The 19,377-nt window shown below is 34.9% G+C and overlaps 2 protein-coding genes across 2 annotated transcripts; both read left to right on the forward strand.

The window, feature by feature from the left end:
* Window positions 1–671: 671 nt before the first annotated feature.
* LOC109677425 (olfactory receptor 4P4-like) lies at window positions 672–1,601 on the forward strand. Its single transcript, XM_020153412.2, has one exon. The coding sequence runs from the start codon at window positions 672–674 to the stop codon at window positions 1,599–1,601; it is 930 nt and encodes a 309-aa protein (XP_020009001.2).
* Window positions 1,602–14,347: 12,746 nt separating this feature from the next.
* LOC109677421 (olfactory receptor 4P4-like) lies at window positions 14,348–15,286 on the forward strand. The gene has a single exon (XM_020153409.2). The coding sequence runs from the start codon at window positions 14,348–14,350 to the stop codon at window positions 15,284–15,286; it is 939 nt and encodes a 312-aa protein (XP_020008998.2).
* Window positions 15,287–19,377: the final 4,091 nt, after the last annotated feature.

Below are 19,377 nucleotides of genomic sequence, written 5' to 3' on the forward strand. Positions count from 1 at the left end.
TATATACTACTGCTATAAAATATTACCATTTTATTTTAGAAATCATATGTAAGGAAGAAACAAGAAAATAGAAAAATTCTCAAAACAATCCCACAAGCTTCTTACTGAAAGTATTTAGGTTTTACTTAACACACATACAGGTATCTCAATCTGTAATATTGTCTTTATTTCACTTTATTGAGGTAGACTAAATTACCCATAAATCTTTGGACTACTGTTAGCTTTACATTTGTAAAAATACTGCATATGACAACTACTTCTGCTTTGAATCACATCTGACTTACTCTTTCATCTTAACACATTTGGTTTTTTTAAGGATCAAATGCTGTTTCTTTGTAAGAACTTAGTTTATTTTGGAAAGTGGAAAATAATAATAATTTTTGAACAACTCTAAAATTGTTTGTTTGAATGAGTTGTTTTTATAAATGTAAGAATTGAACATAATGTCCTGAAAAAAGGACTTATGAACTCATTAGCAAACGAACCAAAAAAGAAAGATAAGAAAATTGTACTTCATTTTAAATATATGATTTTCTTTTTCTGGAACATTAGAATCTTATCTATTGTACATAGTTTCATGATACTGTGTTCTCATCAATTCTCTCCAGGACATTTCTGACATTCACTTGTGTCTTTTCAGGTGATTGTTCCGTATCTTCACCCACTGGACCATGGAAAATAGGAATAATGTCACTGTGTTTATTCTCCTGGGACTTTCTCAAAATAAGAGCATTGAAATCCTCTTCTTTGTATTAATTTTATTTTGCTACATTGCTATTTGGGTGGGAAATATGCTCATTATGATTTCTATCACATGTACTCAGCTAATTGATCAACCTATGTATTTCTTCCTCAATTACCTCTCACTCTCTGACCTTTGCTACACATCCACAGTGACACCCAAACTAATGACTGATCTACTGACAGAAAAGAAGATTATTTCCTATAACAACTGCATGATACAGCTCTTTATTATTCACTTCCTTGGAGGCATCGAAATCTTCATACTCACAGCAATGGCCTATGACCGCTACGTGGCCATTTGCAAGCCCCTGCACTACACCATCATCATGAGCAGGCAGAGGTGTAACACAATCATCATAACTTGTTTTACTGGGGGATTTGTACACTCAGCCAGTCAGTTCTTTCTCACTATTTTCTTGCCATTCTGTGGCCCCAATGAGATAGATCATTACTTCTGTGATGTGTATCCTTTGCTGAAATTGGCTTGCACTGATACATATACAATTAGTCTCTTGGTTATTATTAATTCAGGTCTAATTGCTTTGGTGACCTTTGTGATTTTGATGCTATCTTATTTTCTGATATTATACACCATTAGCGTTCACCCTGCAGAGAGCCGTTCCAAAGCTCTTTCAACCTGTGGTTCTCACATAACAGTTATGGTCATGTTCTTTGTGTCTGTTCTCTTCATTTACATTAGGCTAAACATAACTTTTCCGGAAGACAAGGTGTTTGCTCTTTTCTACACCATCATTGCTCCTATGTTCAACCCTCTGATCTACACGCTGAGAAACTTGGAGATGAAGAATGCCATAAGGAAAATGTGGTACAACCAAATGTTTGCAGAAAGGAAGTAAGTTCTATGAAAGACATTTCAGAATTATACTTTAGGGCTCAGTCCTGAGACTAAGTATTAGTATGGAATGATATTAAAAACAAAAAACAGGTACATGGGAGGAATAAGTATTAGTGTTCTACAGCACCGTAGGTAGATTATAGTTAAAAATAATTTGCCATTTATTTCAAAATAGCTAGAAAAGAGGATTTGAATGTTCCCAATACAATGAAATGATTAGCACTGAGGTGATGGATGGATATGATGATTACTCTGATCTGATCATCATACATTCTATGTATGTATTGAAATATTACACTGCATCCATAAATATGTAAGTTATTATACATCATTTTTAAAAACCATGCATAGCACATGTGAGAGCCAGTCAAAGGTCAGTCTTTTTAACATTTCCCTCTGACCACTCATGATTTGAGAATGGCTAATATATTTTTATCTTTTTTTCCTTCTATTCTCATATTTCTGCCTTAAATTTGCCTTAATTTTACCTTTTATGCTTAATATTTAATTTAGTGTTTTCTAAGTTTTCTGTGCCCCCTCCCATTTGAGGAGGTACTGGGGTTTGAATTCATCATTTTGTGCTTGCTAGGCAGGTATTCCATTGCTTTAGCCACACTCCTATCCCTTCTTGCTCTTATTATTTTGGAGACAACATCTTGCTTTTTGCCCAGGCCAGCCTGGACTATGAACCTCCTTTTATACACTTCCCAGAAGAGCCTGGATAACAAGCATTAGCATCAGGCTTAGCTTTTTCACTGTTGAGATAGGGTCTTAGAAACCTTTTTTTGTGCTGAATGACCAGGAACCACAATCCTCCAGATTGTAGCCTCCTAAATAACTAGGGTTACAGACATGAGCCACTGACACTTGGCTTGGTGTGCCTCTTTTTCCAAAAGTTTTTGGAACTTTTATTAACTTATTAGTTAATAAGTTGCCATCAGGTAAAGGAAAAATATAGTTTGAGACTTCTGCTGTGAGCATCTTAGAAGAGGAGAGCATAAAAAGATGATTTTCTAGCTGAAGTTAATAGATGAGTAGAGCAATAGATTTCCTTCCTTACTAGAAATCATAAACACTCTTCCACTGAACCTACATTTGAGAAGTAGCATTTTATTCTTATGTTTAACAAGATGCTTCTGCAAAGATAGTCTCATTTTATTTTACCTCCAGCCAAAAAATAAGTAAGTAATCTTAAATGTCTGGAAAATGATACTGGCGATTTCATTTTCTCTTTTCATTCAAGTTATATTCTTTCCTAAATATTCTGCAACACAAAGAATATATTAGATTCAATGCCTAAAAGATCCTGATAGAAAATTATAAAAGATGCAAAATGATGAATTAATAGTACATGAAAAATGTACATATATGAGAAAATATACATTGCTACAACCATTTTTGTTTCTGTTCTTTATGATGAGGTTTTAGTGACTATTCACAGTTTAACTTCTTGGGTTCTCCACCCCACCTTACATTTACTCCAAGTTGGCCTTCAGTTAATTGGAACTCATTTCTAATAAGGTTAAAAGATGTTTTGCTTTCCAAAATTCTCAATCATTAATGGTGCTACCATTATTAATCATTCAATTATTATTAATTCATATACTTACAGAAATTTTAATAAGATGCCTTTTAGCATTTTCTGGGTTCCATGTATTGGTCATCTTTGTCCACATTATATCATAGCAATCAAAATCTCCAATAATAATCACTACAGACTGTTTTTTGTCTGTTTCTTTATTAGTGGCATGAAGAGCCTAAAATGTACAGGAAAAAACATAAATTTACAATTCATTAAAATAATTATTGTGGTCCTTCATGACAGCATAGAATGCATATTTAAGACAACTGAACTGAGCAGTTCAGGGACAGGATACAAGAATTCTATGAATGGATTATAATGTAATAGTAAAGAGAAATATTTACATGTAATTTCTTTCATTTCCATAATTGTTTAACTATTGAAAGAAACAACATCATACATCAGTAAATATTTCCTTAAATATATAATTTTAGGCATTAAAAGTACTATCTCTCATCTGACACTTTTAATGCTCAGTAAGAACATTCCAGCATTGTACTAAAAGAATTATATCAAAGTAATTAATGGGTTAGGACTTAGTTACTAGATGCTTCTATACAAACTAAAAGAGAATGGGTGACTTAAGTAGCACATCTTATTCCTGGCAAGTTTAGAAGTTCAGCCTGAAGGTATCTATAGGTTTGACGTCCCCAGAGGTTGGTCTTTTTGGCTTCTTGGTGGTCACATGCTTACTGTGTCTTCACTAGGCCTTTTCTCGATGCAAGCATCCGCAGTGTGTCTTCTATGTGTCCAAATTTTATTTTCATAAAATATTCAGTCAGATTAGATTATGATCCACCAAAAGAGTCTCATTTTAAGTTAATTGCTTTTTTAGAGGCCCTTCCTCCAAATATACACAAGTTAGGGGTTCTGTTTGTACAATTGAAAAGAGAATAATTCAGTGCATAATAGTGTACATAGTAAATTGAATGCCTGGTATATATGTCCAATTTCATTCTGTACATTGATCAGACTCAATGTTATGTGAGACAACACCACGTGAATAAGGTACTCCAAGTCCATAAATCATGCTGCTTGTATAAGCATTGCTGGAAGATAAGGCAACTCTATGTCCAAAGAGTGTCTGTTTCTCTGAGGGCAAATTCTTTCCCTTCTATGATAGAAGGATTTCACTGTAATCAATTTGCAAGCACAGGAATGAACATGGAATGGATACTGACATCTGTTGGGCTGTCAATATTGGTTTCACAACAATATTTTTCATAAGACACTGTTGATATACTCTGACATTGACTGTATTCTCATAAACTGGCATGGCCTATGGTCCTTCCTCTATACTTGGGTTGAATGCCTGGCAAGAGAAGAATGAGAGAAGAAGCTACTTTAACCAAGGTAATACAGCCAAAGTGAACATGTTGATTTTTTTGTGGCAAGATATTAAAAACACTGACTTCTAACCTTATTGTTTTGGGATTCTCATTCTTGAAACCGAGCTTATATAACTGTTCAGAGGTTGAAACAAATTCACCCAATGAGTCTATGAGTAAGGACAAGCTGTCAGTTTTTCTTGTCAACAAGTTAAATGAAGTTCCATGCACCAGCCAGCATTACTTGATCAGAAGTTAATCCTATCTAACAAGAATGAGTTAGGATATCTGTTATCAGTTTTATAACACTATGCTGGAGGTCCTAATTATTATATTAGTAAGATCAGAAGAGAAAACAGCTTCAAGAATCTATACACAAATGCACACAGAGAGATACACACACATACATAAAAATTAGTCTCAATTTATGTGAATGTTTACATGAAAAGTAGCCAAAGATACAGAAAGTATCTGATGTTTTCAGAAATAAAATAGGAGCAAATGCCAAATTCATCTCTTTGCACTAGCAGAAAACAGAAAATAAAACTTGAAGCAAATGCAATTTGTAACAGAATAACATGTAGGTGCCCAGAATAAATGTTACAGATCAGAAAATCTTATATATTGTTTTTAAGGTTGTTACAGAATATAATGTTTGTTACGTAAAAATCATTTCCTCCAAATTGGCTTACATAGTCCGTTCAACTATAATTATTACCACAGCAGTTCTCTAATGGAACTCATTGAGAATATTCTAAAATACATGAGAAATTTCACAGGGGTGAAACATGACTGTCAGAAGAATAAAGAGGAGAGATCAGCTGTGAAGGGTTTGAATAATTTCAAGGATGATTAAAGAAAATTATTTGACTATAAGGTGGCAGTAATAATCTGTTGTATTTTAGTAATCGTAGAGCTGTTTGCAGTGTGTGAAGGAGGGAGGGAATTTTTCACAGCATGAGCCTATCCGCAAACTACTGTGACACCACTAAGAATGGGAATAGAGCAAGGATATGCCTGGGAAGTGAAGGATGAGAGAAGGAGCTTACCTGCCTAGGTGATGTCATACAGCAGCAAGGTGAGAGAGTTTTATAGGCCAATAATGACTTGGGATCTTTACAGTCCCAGGGGTTTATATTTTCCATGACTGACTCATATTGGATATCATTGCATGGGTTATTCAAAGGAGACAGGCTCCAGATGGCCAAATGTATTCTCATTAGGGCAAAATTTAAATCAGTTTGACATGTAAAAGTTAAATAAAGTGTTGATGAAGTTTTGAAAAACTGAGTCTCTGACAACTGTGAAAAAGTGAACACTGAATCTGAACAGTATACAGATGTCATCTTGGATTATCTTTATAGTATTGGTGTTTGATGATACTGTCATTTATTATATCTATATTAATAAAAACTGTGTCATATTGGCATAAAATAGTCCAATATAAAATCCACATTAAAGTACATTCCTGCTCTATGAAATATACGGAATAAGATCAGTCACAGAGTACATCTTTGTTTTGTTCCTGATCTTGAGAAAATGCTTTCAGCTTTTCCACACTCAGTGTGGCTATGAGTATATCATACATTGCCCTTATTATATTGAAGCAATGTCATTCTATTCCTAATGTGTTCATAACTTTTATGATGATTCCTTACCTCTGGACAAATGTAACTCCCTTCCCAGAAGAGAAGAGATTCTTATTGCCTAGAGATCATAAAATGTCACCTGAAGCTATATCCTTGCAAAATTATGCTCAATTTCTTAAGAGATATTGTCATATAACGCATTTCTACCAGGCCAATAGCAAGGATCTGGTCTCACAGCAGCTCCAGGGAGAAGCTTATACATTTTCAGTCTAGAAATGCATCGATGTAGGAACTAAATACACTGGCATATGCCTGTATCCCTAGCTGTGTGGGATGTGGGACTCAAAGGATTGAGGTTTGAGGCCAGTCCGGGCCAAAAAATGTTAACAAAATCCCCAAGGAAGATGATCAAAGGAAAAAGGGCTGGTAATTCAAGTGGTTGAGCACCCTGATTTCTAACTCCAGTAGTGAAAAAAATAAAAACATGAAATGTGAACATTTTATTGAAGTGTTTTACCAATGGTCCTTTAGATTAACAATAATGGGATAATTAGTGAATATCAATGGAGGATTCATAATTAAGAGGTAATTTTAAGTTTTTTCTATGTGTAGAATTATGTCATCTACAAACAGTGATTTGTTTTTACTCTGTTTTTCCTATTCATATGCCTTTTATTTCTTTCTCTTGCCTAATTATTGTCATTTTCAAAAAAGACGGATGGAAGAGAAGGACATCATGCTGAGCAAAACAATCCAGGCCTTCTTGCAAATGTAAATAATTGTACAATTATGTCACAGAAGTGGACATCACCAAGATGGTCAACTAGGACTTTTCATTACTTATGCCCCCAGAGAAATATCAATTTGAATATCGATTCATTCACAAAAATGTCCACAAGAGTTAAGTATACCAGGTGAGATATTACAGCACCTGATTGTAACACAGAAAAACACACTGAAGATCACAGGAAGAACAGTTTTATGTGAACTTCAGCACCATTCTTCCAACACTAGGAGCACAGACAGAGTGGGGGGAGAGAGACCCTCAGTATGGAGGAAGGAGAAGGAAGTGAACATCAGATTTTGTCTGTGACAACAACACTATGCTAACCACAGGAAAACCTAGCACCTGGCACGTCCCACAGGTCCGGATTCCAGGCCAAAGTGTGTGGAATGAGCCTCCAGTCTGCCAGGTTGGACCAGGCTTACTAAGGCTGTACATTTAGCACTTGGACTCCAGGCTCACCACAGTGCCAGGGCAACCCTTACAGGCTCAGAGAGCAGGCTGAAAACCCGATTCCAGGATAAGGCTGCAGGCTTAATCTTCAGCTCAGCAGCTGGGAGAGACCAGACCCAGATGACCAGGGCTCCAGACTACCCTCAACCTTAGGCTGGCTTCAGGCTTCAGAGTGGCTACGGTGCTCAGACAGAACTGTGGTCTCAAGCCTGTACCTGCCCAGTGCCAGACTGCTCCTTCTGATCCCACCAGAGGTCTAGCTCTGATAGCCCCATGCTCAAACAGACCCAGGGTCCAAGCCCTTTCCAGTAAATCCTAGCTCCGGACTACTTTCCACAGACACAGGCTTCAAGACCTCATCTAGAGCTCCGGTGCCAAGGAGCAAAGATTAAACCTATGAAAATTTTTTGCTACTATAGCTAAGAGTGTAAGTTAGGCCATTCAAATTGTGAATTCTCATAGTAGAAACATTCCACTCACTTTTTATATAATTTTATTTCACTGACAAAACAAATACAAAACTTGGGTTCCATTTCCCTGGTCTTAGGTTTCATCGGGATTGTTTTTGGTTTGTTTGTTTTACATTTTATTAATGTATACTAATTGTACAAGGCTGTTGCATTATGAAATTTTCATATATCAATACAATGTATTTTGATCTAATTCAACATCTCTATTACTCTTTCTCATTCCTCCTACCATTCTTCAATCTTTTTTTTTGTTTTTCTTTTTTTTTTTTTTTTTCAGTATGGGTGTTGAACTCAGGTCCATACACCTTGAGCCACTCCACCAGCCCCTTTTTGTGAAGGGTTTTTTCGAGACAGCATCTCACGAACCATTTGCCTGGGCTGACTTGGAGCTGTGATCCTCCTGATCTCTGCCTCCTGAGTAGCCAGGATTATAGGCTTGAGCCATGGGTACCTGGGCCTCTTCAAACAATCTTAATAGGTTTCATTATTTTATTTTCATACATGTGCATAAAGCACTTCTACCATATCTACTTCCCCTTCACAGTCTCCTTTCACTCTCCCACTGGTCTCCACACCCAAGCAGTCCCTGCTTTACATTGCTGTCATTCATTTTTAAGATCTGTATTCCACATATGAGAGAAAACATGCGATGTTTGTACTTCTCAGTCTGGCTTATTTGGTTTAACTTGATGATCTCCAAAGATGTCCATTTTCCTGCAACCCATATTGTTTTATATTGTTTGCTCCGAATTTGTTTCAAGATAAAGCTCATGTTTGCGACTGTTAACAATGATTGAAAGTACACCATTGGTAAGGTTTAAAGATTATTAAAATTTATGTAACTATTTTTAAGAACCTGAGAGGAAATGAATTATCTTAAACTGCAAGTTGGTAGAGATTTCCTTGGGGAAATGTCTCAGGCCACAGGAAAAAAAGAGAGAGGTTAGGGATTCTAATCTTTCAAGTAATCCACTTTAAATGCCACTTGGAAATTAACCAGACAACTTACATTAACATTTTCACCACTGAAATGACAAAGGGCATACAAGTATAGGTAAGAAAATAGAACCATTTTCAGCATAACCAACAATGATGGTTTATTCTCAAAAATTGGCAGAAAATACTTCCTTTCCTCAAGGAAAGCAGGAAAGTCCTACAACAAGGGCACACATGGGCTGATTGATCATCTGGTAAGTAAAATTATAGTCAAACAATAGGATATAAATGTTACTATGAAACAAAATCTTCATCCACAAGTATACTACAAATTACTTTTATATATAGAGAGTGTATACATATGTATCTGTGTGTATGTATATATATATGTAGATAGATAGATAGATAGATATAGATGTAGATAAACTGATTTTTTATAAATGCATTTTTCTCTTTCACATATTTGGAAATTTCTTTTCCATTAACTTTCCAAAGTTTAATTTTTGAAAAATGGAGAGAAAGGAGCACTGGTTTCTTGTTAGGATCAATAATACAAAATATTTAAAATGCTTAAAACTACAGCTAGAGTATAGCAAACACTAATTACTAGTTAATATAATTATTTCTCTTTTCAGTATATGTAAGTTCTCAATAGTAATCAATTTAATGTGAATGTTATTGGTGTTACTTTTTCTATTAACTTTTCAATGTACTTTTCTTTATTCTTCGTTTTATTATATATTGGGTACCTAATGATTGCATAATGTTAAGAAAAAAAGGAAAATAAAAGAAAGATGAATTATATCCTATGATCTACAAAGTACCATACAATTTACCCCAAGCAGCCCATGATAATTAGTAATTGAAATACTCATATTGAAGAGAGAGGAAAACAGCATTAGGCAAATTCATTATCTTGTCCCAGATCAAGCGGCAGAACCTCCTGCATGAATCTGAAATGCATACATGAACACCAAGGTGCTGTTGTTGCCGGTCTGAAGAACTACCTTGAGGAAATTAAATAATAATTAACACTTAGCTCTTCAAATTTAACTGTTAATAATGAGATTAATGTCAGTCTTTTAGGATGAAGGAAAGATCGCCACAGTTTTAAAGAGCCAAGGAAATCTTCCTAAAGGTGAAAGAGCAAGTGATGGGCTTTGAACATGAGTGTAATAAAAACTGATTTTTAGAGTTAATGTAGCATGGTAAATCAAATGATTTACATGTAGGTAGAGAGTTATTTTAACAGTGATGTAATATCTCCATTACCCTCAAGGAAGCAAGTGTGGTGCTGTATTATGATATTTTACTATTAGGAAAGAGGAAGGACTCAGAGCAGGAGGGAGGATGCAAAATATTCTACAGGTATTGTAAATTGCATTTCTGTATAAATGAGGCATGGAAAAGACAGATCATTATCCCACACATCCTTGAATTGTACTTTAAAATCAAATAATCAACCATTAACAGAACCTCTGGGGTTCTCGAAAGAATGGTATAATTCTTATATTTTAAGTATAGGAAACATTGGTCTGGTAGAGTGACTCAAGTGTTAGAATGCCTGCCTAGCAAGCATGAGGCCTTGAGTTCAAACACCTAAACTGCCAAAAAGAAAGAAAGAAAGAAATAGGAAATAGAGGTGGAAGTAATACTGTATTCTCTGACATATAAATAGCATAACACAAAGAACAGTAAAGTAATAGAAATAAATAGTAGTTGAATTATTTGCCCATTGTATTAGTATGGAATCTTGTTAACATGAGAATGAAAGGGGAAGGGAGAATGAGAAAGACAGATATTATCAAACTATCTTGCTTGCTAACTAATGGAAATTTTCTGATGCGGTGGGGGAGAAGTGTGGGTGCAATACTGATTTTCAAACTCAAGGTTCATGCTTGCTTATTGGCAGGTGATCTACTGCTTCAGCTATGCCCTCAGCACATTTTGCTCTGGTAATATTGGAGATAGTGTCTCACTTCTGGCCTAGGTAGGCATGAACCAAGATCTTCCTGTTTTAGGTTTCCTGCCATAGCTAAAATGACAGGCTCACATCACAGTGCCCTGCTAGTTGTTAAGATGGGGGTCTCATCAACTTCTTTGCTGGCCTGACTTTGAATCATCATCCTCCCAATTTCTGCCTCCCATGTAGCTAGAAATACAGGCTTGAGCTACCGGCATCTGACCCTGAGTTTAATTTATAACATTTTTGTCCATGTATTTATATATACCAAGTATACTGCTAAGTATATAGCTCAAAGGAAGAGGGCTTGCCTGGCATATTTGAAGAATTATGTTCAGTCTCCAGCACCAAAAAACAAAACAAAACAAAACAAAAACTCATGTTATTTTTTAGGGACTGTATGAGAAAAATATTAGTTACCTAAGAAACTTGCAATGGACCCAAGATATCTTTCTAACTACAAAAAAAAAAAAATTAATTGGAAGTGAATGTGTCAATAACCTAAACTCTAAGATTATTTATAAACCATAAAATGATTTTCAGATTATAGACTACTAAAAATGAATGAGGTATTCAGAAAAAAATTTCTTTGCACTGTTTACAGAATTATCATTATAAATAAAAGAAATAATTTAGTCATATTTAAAAAGAAGAGAAAAAATGAAATAATACATGTAATCATTCATTTATCTGAAAGGTAATTAAGGTTGTACTTGTGCTAGGTGCCATTTGTGGCTTTGGACGTTAGTGTACCTTCCCCTTGAAAGCAAGCATTCCTTTTGCAATTTCATGTGCTTAATAACTTCTATTTTTAATCTGTATAAATCAAAAGAATATCATAGTCACTTATATTTTATATGCTATCATGTTCTTCCTTTTTGCTTTCTACAATATTAATAAATGTACAATGCTTTTCCACCCAAGACCAGTACTTGAATGAGGGTGCAAACCATTTACTTAGCAAGATATAATGTTTCTTTTTAATCTTTCCTATTATTATTGTTGTGTGGTGGTACAAGTTATCAAGTTCTTACAAAATATCATAGTTGAGTTCACCCCCTTCATCATTCTCTTTTGTCCTTCTTCCCCCCTTTCCTGGAATGCTTTCAACAGTTCTCAGTTTTCAATTTTCATGCATGTGTACATAATATGGTTACCAAATTTACCCTCTTACACCTTTTCCTTATCTCCCCCAGACAGGATCTGTTTTGCTTTCTGTTCTCTAATATTGAAAAAAAAAAGACATTTTTGTTGTTCAAGATAGTTACCCAGGGTGTTGCATTTTGACACTTCCTTGTATATATGTATAATAACCTGAATTGGTTTATCCCCTCTATTTTTCTCTTTTACTACCTTAACACCTTTCTTATGGTGATTTCAAAAGGTTTTAAAAATCCATATTCAGTCTTGTATAGAAAGTATATCATCCATATTCACCTTCTTAACTTTCTTCTTTTTCATTTCTTATCTCTTTAGTGACCTCCCCATAGTGTAACCTATTTTTCATAATGTGACTTGTATTTTTATTAGGACTATATTCCACATATGAGAGAAATTTGTATTAGAACTATATTCTACATTCAGAGAGCCTTTGGCTTACTTCACTTAAGATAATGTTCTCCAATTCTATCCATTTACCTGCAAAGGACAAAATTTTGTTCTTTATGACTGAATAAAATTCAACATTTTCCTTTTTTAAATTTATCTTTAATTTTTACTATTTTTATGAAGAAAAATAAATATTTATTGGATGCATTTTCTTTCAATAAAAGTTTTTGCAACTAGACTCTTTATATTCATTGTACACTGGAGGATTTATTATGACAATTCCAAATTGGCTTAAACTGTACATTGGTTAGATGGCCACCACCTTCACTTCCCCTCAACTTCCACCTTGCCCCACTTAAAGCAATTACAAATAGTTGCTTTGTTCTATTTTATATATGAAGTCCATCAATCATATTCTCTCATCTTAATCTCCTTCGTTCACCCTTCCGCCTCCTACAAGTACCTACCCACACTATTCGTATTTTACAGTCCTGTCTTTTGTTATTTTTGTCTAAGTCAATATTCATGGGAGTTTCTCCATGTGTCCCTACTGAGAGTAGAGAAGGAGGGAAAGGAAAAGGAATAATAGAGCATCAGCAAGATCTTAATACATAATATCTACAAAGGTAGAGGATACAAGGATATGTACTGAAAGCTGTGGAAAAATGCAGAAAGGAAGCTAAGGGTAAGGAAGAATAATTGAAGGGGTTGAATGGACCACATTTTCTTTATACATTCATGCGTTGTGGGGCATCTTGGCTGTTTCCATAGTTTAATTATTGTGAATAATTCTGCAATAAATGTGGGTTTGCAGGTGTCTTTATTGTAATTTGATTTATATTCCTTTAGATATATCACCCTAGGAGTGGTATTGCTGGATCACATGACAGTTCTATTTTTTAGTTTATTAGGGTACCTCCTTACTGCTTCCATAATGGTTAGATACAATCTATTGTTCTGTTTTCTGTCATATATGGAACCTAGACCCAAAATATAAAATGATATGAAAGTAAAAGAGGGACTGTTTGTGTATACAAACCAGAAGGTGTTGGGAGGACCAAAGAGGAGTGTGATGCAGGGTGAATGAATATAATCACACTATTCCATATGCATTATGCAAACACAACAATGAAGCCCATTAAAATTATAAAAAAATAGAGGCAGAGGTGGTAAGAAAGACCAACAGAGTGGAGCAAGTGAATTTAATCAAGCATATTACATATCTGTTAAGGGTATAAAATTACAAAACACCTTTATAAAGGATCAGGCAAGAGATTCTCTCTTGTAATCTGAGCTATTTACGAGGCAGAGGTAGGAGGATCATGATTTGAGATAATTTCAGAAAATATATAGAGAGAATAGAGTTCAAAAAACAGGACAGGCATGGTTGTGCATGTCTGCAAACCCTCCATGAGAGGCAGAGGTAGGAGAATCATAGTCTGAAATCACACTTGGGCAAAAGCACAAAACCTATCTGAAAAATAACTAATACAAAAAATCTTAAATATGGTCAAATTCTACAGCACTTGCTTAACAAGCTCAAGGCCCTGAATTCGATCTACAGTAGTATCAAAACAAAACCAAAAGCAACAAAAAAACAAAATCCCACTCTGTATAATTAATGGACATTAATAAATATGTAAAATGAAATTTTCACAATAAAATCTAAAATTTCAAATACAAGTGTGATTCCTTCCTGTTTGTACAATTCCCTTCATTGTCCTCACTCTAGTGTCCCAACATAACAAATAGGCAGGGACAAAAAACATATTATCCCTAAGATCACCTATGTATCTTATATGTAATGTGCCTGAAAAACTTTGTTAATGACTTTAGCAAGTATGAATATTAATGTTACTTCTTCTCACTGTAAAAACTAACCTAATTAGGATGATAAATTAAATGGTTTGCCTACTCCAAATGAGAATTACAAAATAAACTACTTTATAATATATTAAGGGAGTTGATTAAATTAATGAACTTATTTCTACAATAATCATAATGACTAATAGCATGCTAAGTAAAACACTCATGATTACATGTCAGTTTTTTTTTTTTTCAGTCAAAAGTATTGAGTCTTACCTGTATTGGACCATGGAAAACACCAATAATGTCACAGAATTTATACTCTTGGGACTTTCTCAGAATAAGAAAATTAAACATCTATGCTTTCTACTATTCTTATTTTGTTACATAGCTATTTGGATGGGAAACACACTGATAATTATTTCTATCACATGTAGTCAGCTAATTGAACAACCCATGTATTTTTTACTTAATCACCTTGCTCTCTCAGACCTTTGCTACACCTCTACAGTGACACCCAAGCTAGTCAATGACTTGTTGATAGAAAAGAACATGATTACTTACATCAGATGCATGGTACAGCTTTTTGCCATGCACTTCTTTGGGGGAATTGAGATCTTGATCCTCACAGTGATGGCCTATGACCGCTATGTGGCCATCTGCAAGCCCCTGCACTACACCATCATCATGAGCAGGCAGAGGTGCAATGCCATGGCCACTGCTTGTTGTGCTGGGGCATTTCTGCATTCCTCTGTCCAGTTTCTCCTCACTATCAACCTACCCTTCTGTGGCCCCAATCAAATAGACCACTATTTCTGCGATGTGTACCCTTTGCTGAAACTGGCCTGCACTGACACGTACAGAGTTGGAATTCTTGTGGTTGCCAACTCGGGCATGATGGGGTTGGTGACCTTTGTGGTGTTGATGCTGTCTTACTTGTTGATATTCTACACAATCAGGGCTTACCCAGCACAGAGCCGCAGTAAAGCTCTTTCCACTTGCAGTTCCCACATAACAGTTGTGGTTTTGCTCTTCGTGCCTGTCCTCTTCATTTACATTAGGCCAGCCACCACTCTTCCAGAAGACAAAGTGTTTGCTCTTTTCTACACCATTATTGCTCCCATGTTCAACCCTCTGATCTACACACTGAGAAACATGGAAATGAAGAAAGCTCTGAGAAAAGTTTGGTGCCAGCAACCATTTTTGACTGGAAAGCAAATTATATGAAATGGACAGACCTTCATTCTCATCACTCAGGACATTCAAGTGAAACCTTCTTCCTTATTAGTTTATGATAGTAATTGCTTTCTCATAACAAATAATCACAGAAACTGTTGTCAGTTTGTTAATAATGTAATTTTCTTTGAGCAACCATATACCATTTTTGTTGATCTGCAATTGTTATCTGTATCTTTCTTCAACATTTTGAGTCATGATTTCCCTTTTTGGCCACAGTCACAATTTGTTGAGTATTTTCCTCCCTTTATACTAGTCCAATCATTGTTAATTAGAGCTCACAATTACTTTTTTCTCCTCTGCTCAAGACATTGTATATTTATTCTGCAAATATAAAAAGAAAAATGTATTTGAGTATGGTCTAAACAATAGAAACATTATATGTAAAAATGATGAAGAAATGGGAAGATTTTTTAAAATTTTATTTTAATGAGATCATTTTAACAACCAAAAGAATTAACCTAGAAGGTAACACACACGCACAGGAAATTAATGTGTGTCAACTCCCTGTATAGCAATCCTTATCTCAACAAGCAAAAACCCTTGCTCCTCCCTATTATTGTTTATACTCTCTCTACAACAAAATTAGAAATAAGGGCAAAATAGTTTCTGCTGGGTATTGAGGGGGTGGGGGGAAGAGGGAGGGGGCAGAGTGGGTGGTAAGGGAGGGGGTGGAGGCAGGGGGGAGAAATGACCCAAGCCTTGTATGCACATATGAATATTAAAATAATAAAAAATAAATAAATAAATAAATAAAATCTTGGTGTTTCTCAAAAAAAATTAGTAATGACAGAAATATGTGCTATAAAATTGCCTTTATATATTAATTACAAAGTTTCATTGGCAATAGATAGGGCACCCATATAATTTATACTCTAACATAAGACAAACTTGAGTGTAAATTACAGTGGAACAATGTACATAAAGTGAGCTCATATCTGCAGAGGAGAGTGTCTTGATCCTAGAAAAGCATATGGAAAATAAGGGAATCTTAGTGAAAAGGATAGTGACTGGGATGTTGTTCAAACTCTGCTTACTATTTACTATCATACATGCAGAGCAGAGATGATCAATTTAAGACATCAAACTAGATAAGATAAAAATGGGTTCTCTGTAGTTTTACATGTGTAGAATAGATGCTTAATGTACGGGTTTGTGTATGAGACAGAGGAATTGATTAACTGAACTTCAGCATACACATATTGGGGTCATCCTATATTACACACAGGAATAAAGTAGCAAAAGAGAGAAAAACTGAACAGAATAAAGTTCTGCTTTATGTTGGATACTCATTCGATTTTGTTTTTTCATTACCTTATGAATGATATACCATTTCTATCATCATAGAGAATGGGTTACACAATGTTTGCTGTTTTATCTTTTTCTTTTGTTCTCTCCTCCATTCCCCCAAACATTTATTCCATCAAGTTTTGTTCTATTGGCAACCTGGTCCCAATCTTGATCTCACTGGTCACCAATTTTATTAATATTTGTGCTCTAGGCATGAAGGTTTCCCTGGAAACTTACACACTTATGACCACAACATACAAATGTGTTGCTTTGTTCTCTTCTTAACCTATTATGTTGCTCTTTTGCTGGGAAACATTCTCATCCTTATCTCCATTAAATGCAGCCCTTTTTTTCACCAACCAATGTACTATTTCCTCAGCCACTTGTCCTTTATGGATATGTGCTTTACCTCCTGTGTGACACCCAAGTTCATTGGAGATCTACTAGAAGTAAGAAAAACCATCTCCTATGGCAACTGCTTGCCTCAGGTCTTTGCCATATGCCTCTTTGGCATTATTGAAGTGTTTATCCTTACAGTCATGCTTTTGATCGCTATGTAGCCATCTGCAACCTCTGCAGTACATGGTTATCATGAGTAGGGCAAAATGCAATCTCTTAATTTTAGTTGTTTGGGTGGTGGGGCTGCCCATTCCTTTCCTCAATTTTCAATTGCAATCACGTTACCCTTTTGTGGACCTAGTGAAATTGATCACACTTCTGTGATATTTTTCCTTTGCTGAAGGGTGCCTGTACTGATACTTCCATCAAAGGTGTCCTTGTGCATGCCAATAGTCACGCTAGTGACATTTGTGGTTTTATTTGTTTCTTATGTCATTATTTTATTCACTTTAAGAAATCACTCAGCTGAAGGAAGATGAAAAGCCCTCTCTACCTATGGGTCTCATATCACTGTGATTGTTTTAGTTTTTGGACCTGCAATCTTTTCCTACCTCAGACCTCCTACCACGTTCCCTGAAGATAAAGTTTTTGCCCTATTGTACACAATCATTGCTCCTAATCAATATCATTTTATGAATGGAAAAATTGTCATTAGAAATTTTAAAGCAACTTATAATTGACATCCTAATTCTCTTGTACAAAAATGTGTTGGAAATTTAATTTCGTAGGCTTTAACAAAATACTCCTTTAACCATACAACAAATGAAACAAAAAAATGCTCAAAGTGGAGACAGTTGTTTTCAACGTTATTGATGTTTTCTCTCCTTATCAGCAAATGTCACATGGACTGAAATGAGTGGTGGAAGAAGAGTAGTATTTTTTTAAAGTAAAAAGCTATAATTTCTACTTTTACCTTATGTTTATTGTCTTAATTTGACCAAATTGATTGATCTTTGTGATTTTTAGATTTTCAGTTTTTAACTAGCACTTTAAATACAAGAATATTTATAATATAGGAAGTAGAAAGGTTAAAATAATATGCTCATGAATGACAGCTCTATTGCAATATAATTGTTTCTATGATTATTTATGTGGTGGTAGGCATACACAGTGCTTTGACCATCTCTATATTCCTCAATAAGTAATTCAATATTGGGAACAAATTTTATATGTTTTATCTCTTAATATGTTAAATTCCTGATTGATCCAAAAAAGCATCTGAAGTGAAAAGATAGGAACTTTTAATTACTTTTAAATAGTTGATGGTTTCTGGTACTCTGCCCTACAAAAATGTTTTTAAACAAATGATCAGTTTACTGTCCACTGAATTCTACAAAAGAAGCTATATACCTTTGGGATGGAAGGAGAGTTTAAAATACTCAAGTCAAAAAAATGATACAGCATATAAATATGATAAAGGACAAAATAATTTATTCTTCTCACTATGTGCAGAAAAAGCATTTGACAATATACAACATCATTTTCTGATAAAAGCACTCAATCTCAATGTATTATATACAGGTGGACATATCACAACAAGAAAGGAAGAAGTAAAGTACCTGTGCTTTGAGATTACGTGAGTTTATATAGATATATGTAGATATAGACATAGATATATAAGCCTAAGGATTTCATTAAAAACTGTTTTAACTGAAAAACAAATTCAATAAAGTAGCAGGACATGAAATCAATGCGTAAAAACTACAGCTTCTTTGTATATAAGCAATGAATTTAGAGAAAAGAAATCAAGATAGAAATCCAACTTACCCAATCTGATATACACATATATATTTTAAAATATAATTTGAAACAGAAAGTTCATTGTATGCTTGTTTCACATCTCCCAATGAATTAAAATAAACTTGGTCAAAAAAAAGTACATGAAGAATCTTTTTTTTTTAAATTTTATTATTCATATGTGCATACAAGGCTTGGGTCATTTCTCCCCCCTGCCTCCACCCCCTCCCTTACCACCCACTCCATCCCCTTTCTCTCCCCCCCAGCCCCTCAATACCCAGCAGAAACTATTTTGCCCTTATGTCTAATTTTGTTGTAGAGAGAGTATAAGCAATAATAGGAAGGAACAAGGGTTTTTGCTGGTTGAGATAAGGATCGCTATACAGGGCATTGACACACATTGATTTCCTGTGCGTGTGTGTTGCCTTCTAGGTTAATTCTTTTTGATCTAACCTTTTCTCTAGTTCCTGTTCCCCTTTTCCTATTGGCCTCAGTTGCTTTTAAGGTATCTGCTTTAGTTTCTCTGCGTTAAGGGCAACAAATGCTAGGTAGTTTTTTAGGTGTCTTGCCCATCCTCACCCCTCCCTTGTGTGCTCTTGCTTTTATCATGTGCTCAAAGTCCAATCCCATTGTTGTGTTTGCCCTTGATCTAATGT

The sequence above is a fragment of the Castor canadensis genome, chromosome 1 (genome assembly GCF_047511655.1).
Source record: "Castor canadensis chromosome 1, mCasCan1.hap1v2, whole genome shotgun sequence".
Lineage (NCBI taxonomy): Eukaryota > Metazoa > Chordata > Mammalia > Rodentia > Castoridae > Castor > Castor canadensis.

Coding starts and splice junctions, on each gene's coding strand:
- LOC109677425 (XM_020153412.2), top strand. CDS start 672: ATGGAAAATAGGAATAATGTCACTGTGTTTATTCTCCTGGGACTTTCT.
- LOC109677421 (XM_020153409.2), top strand. CDS start 14,348: ATGGAAAACACCAATAATGTCACAGAATTTATACTCTTGGGACTTTCT.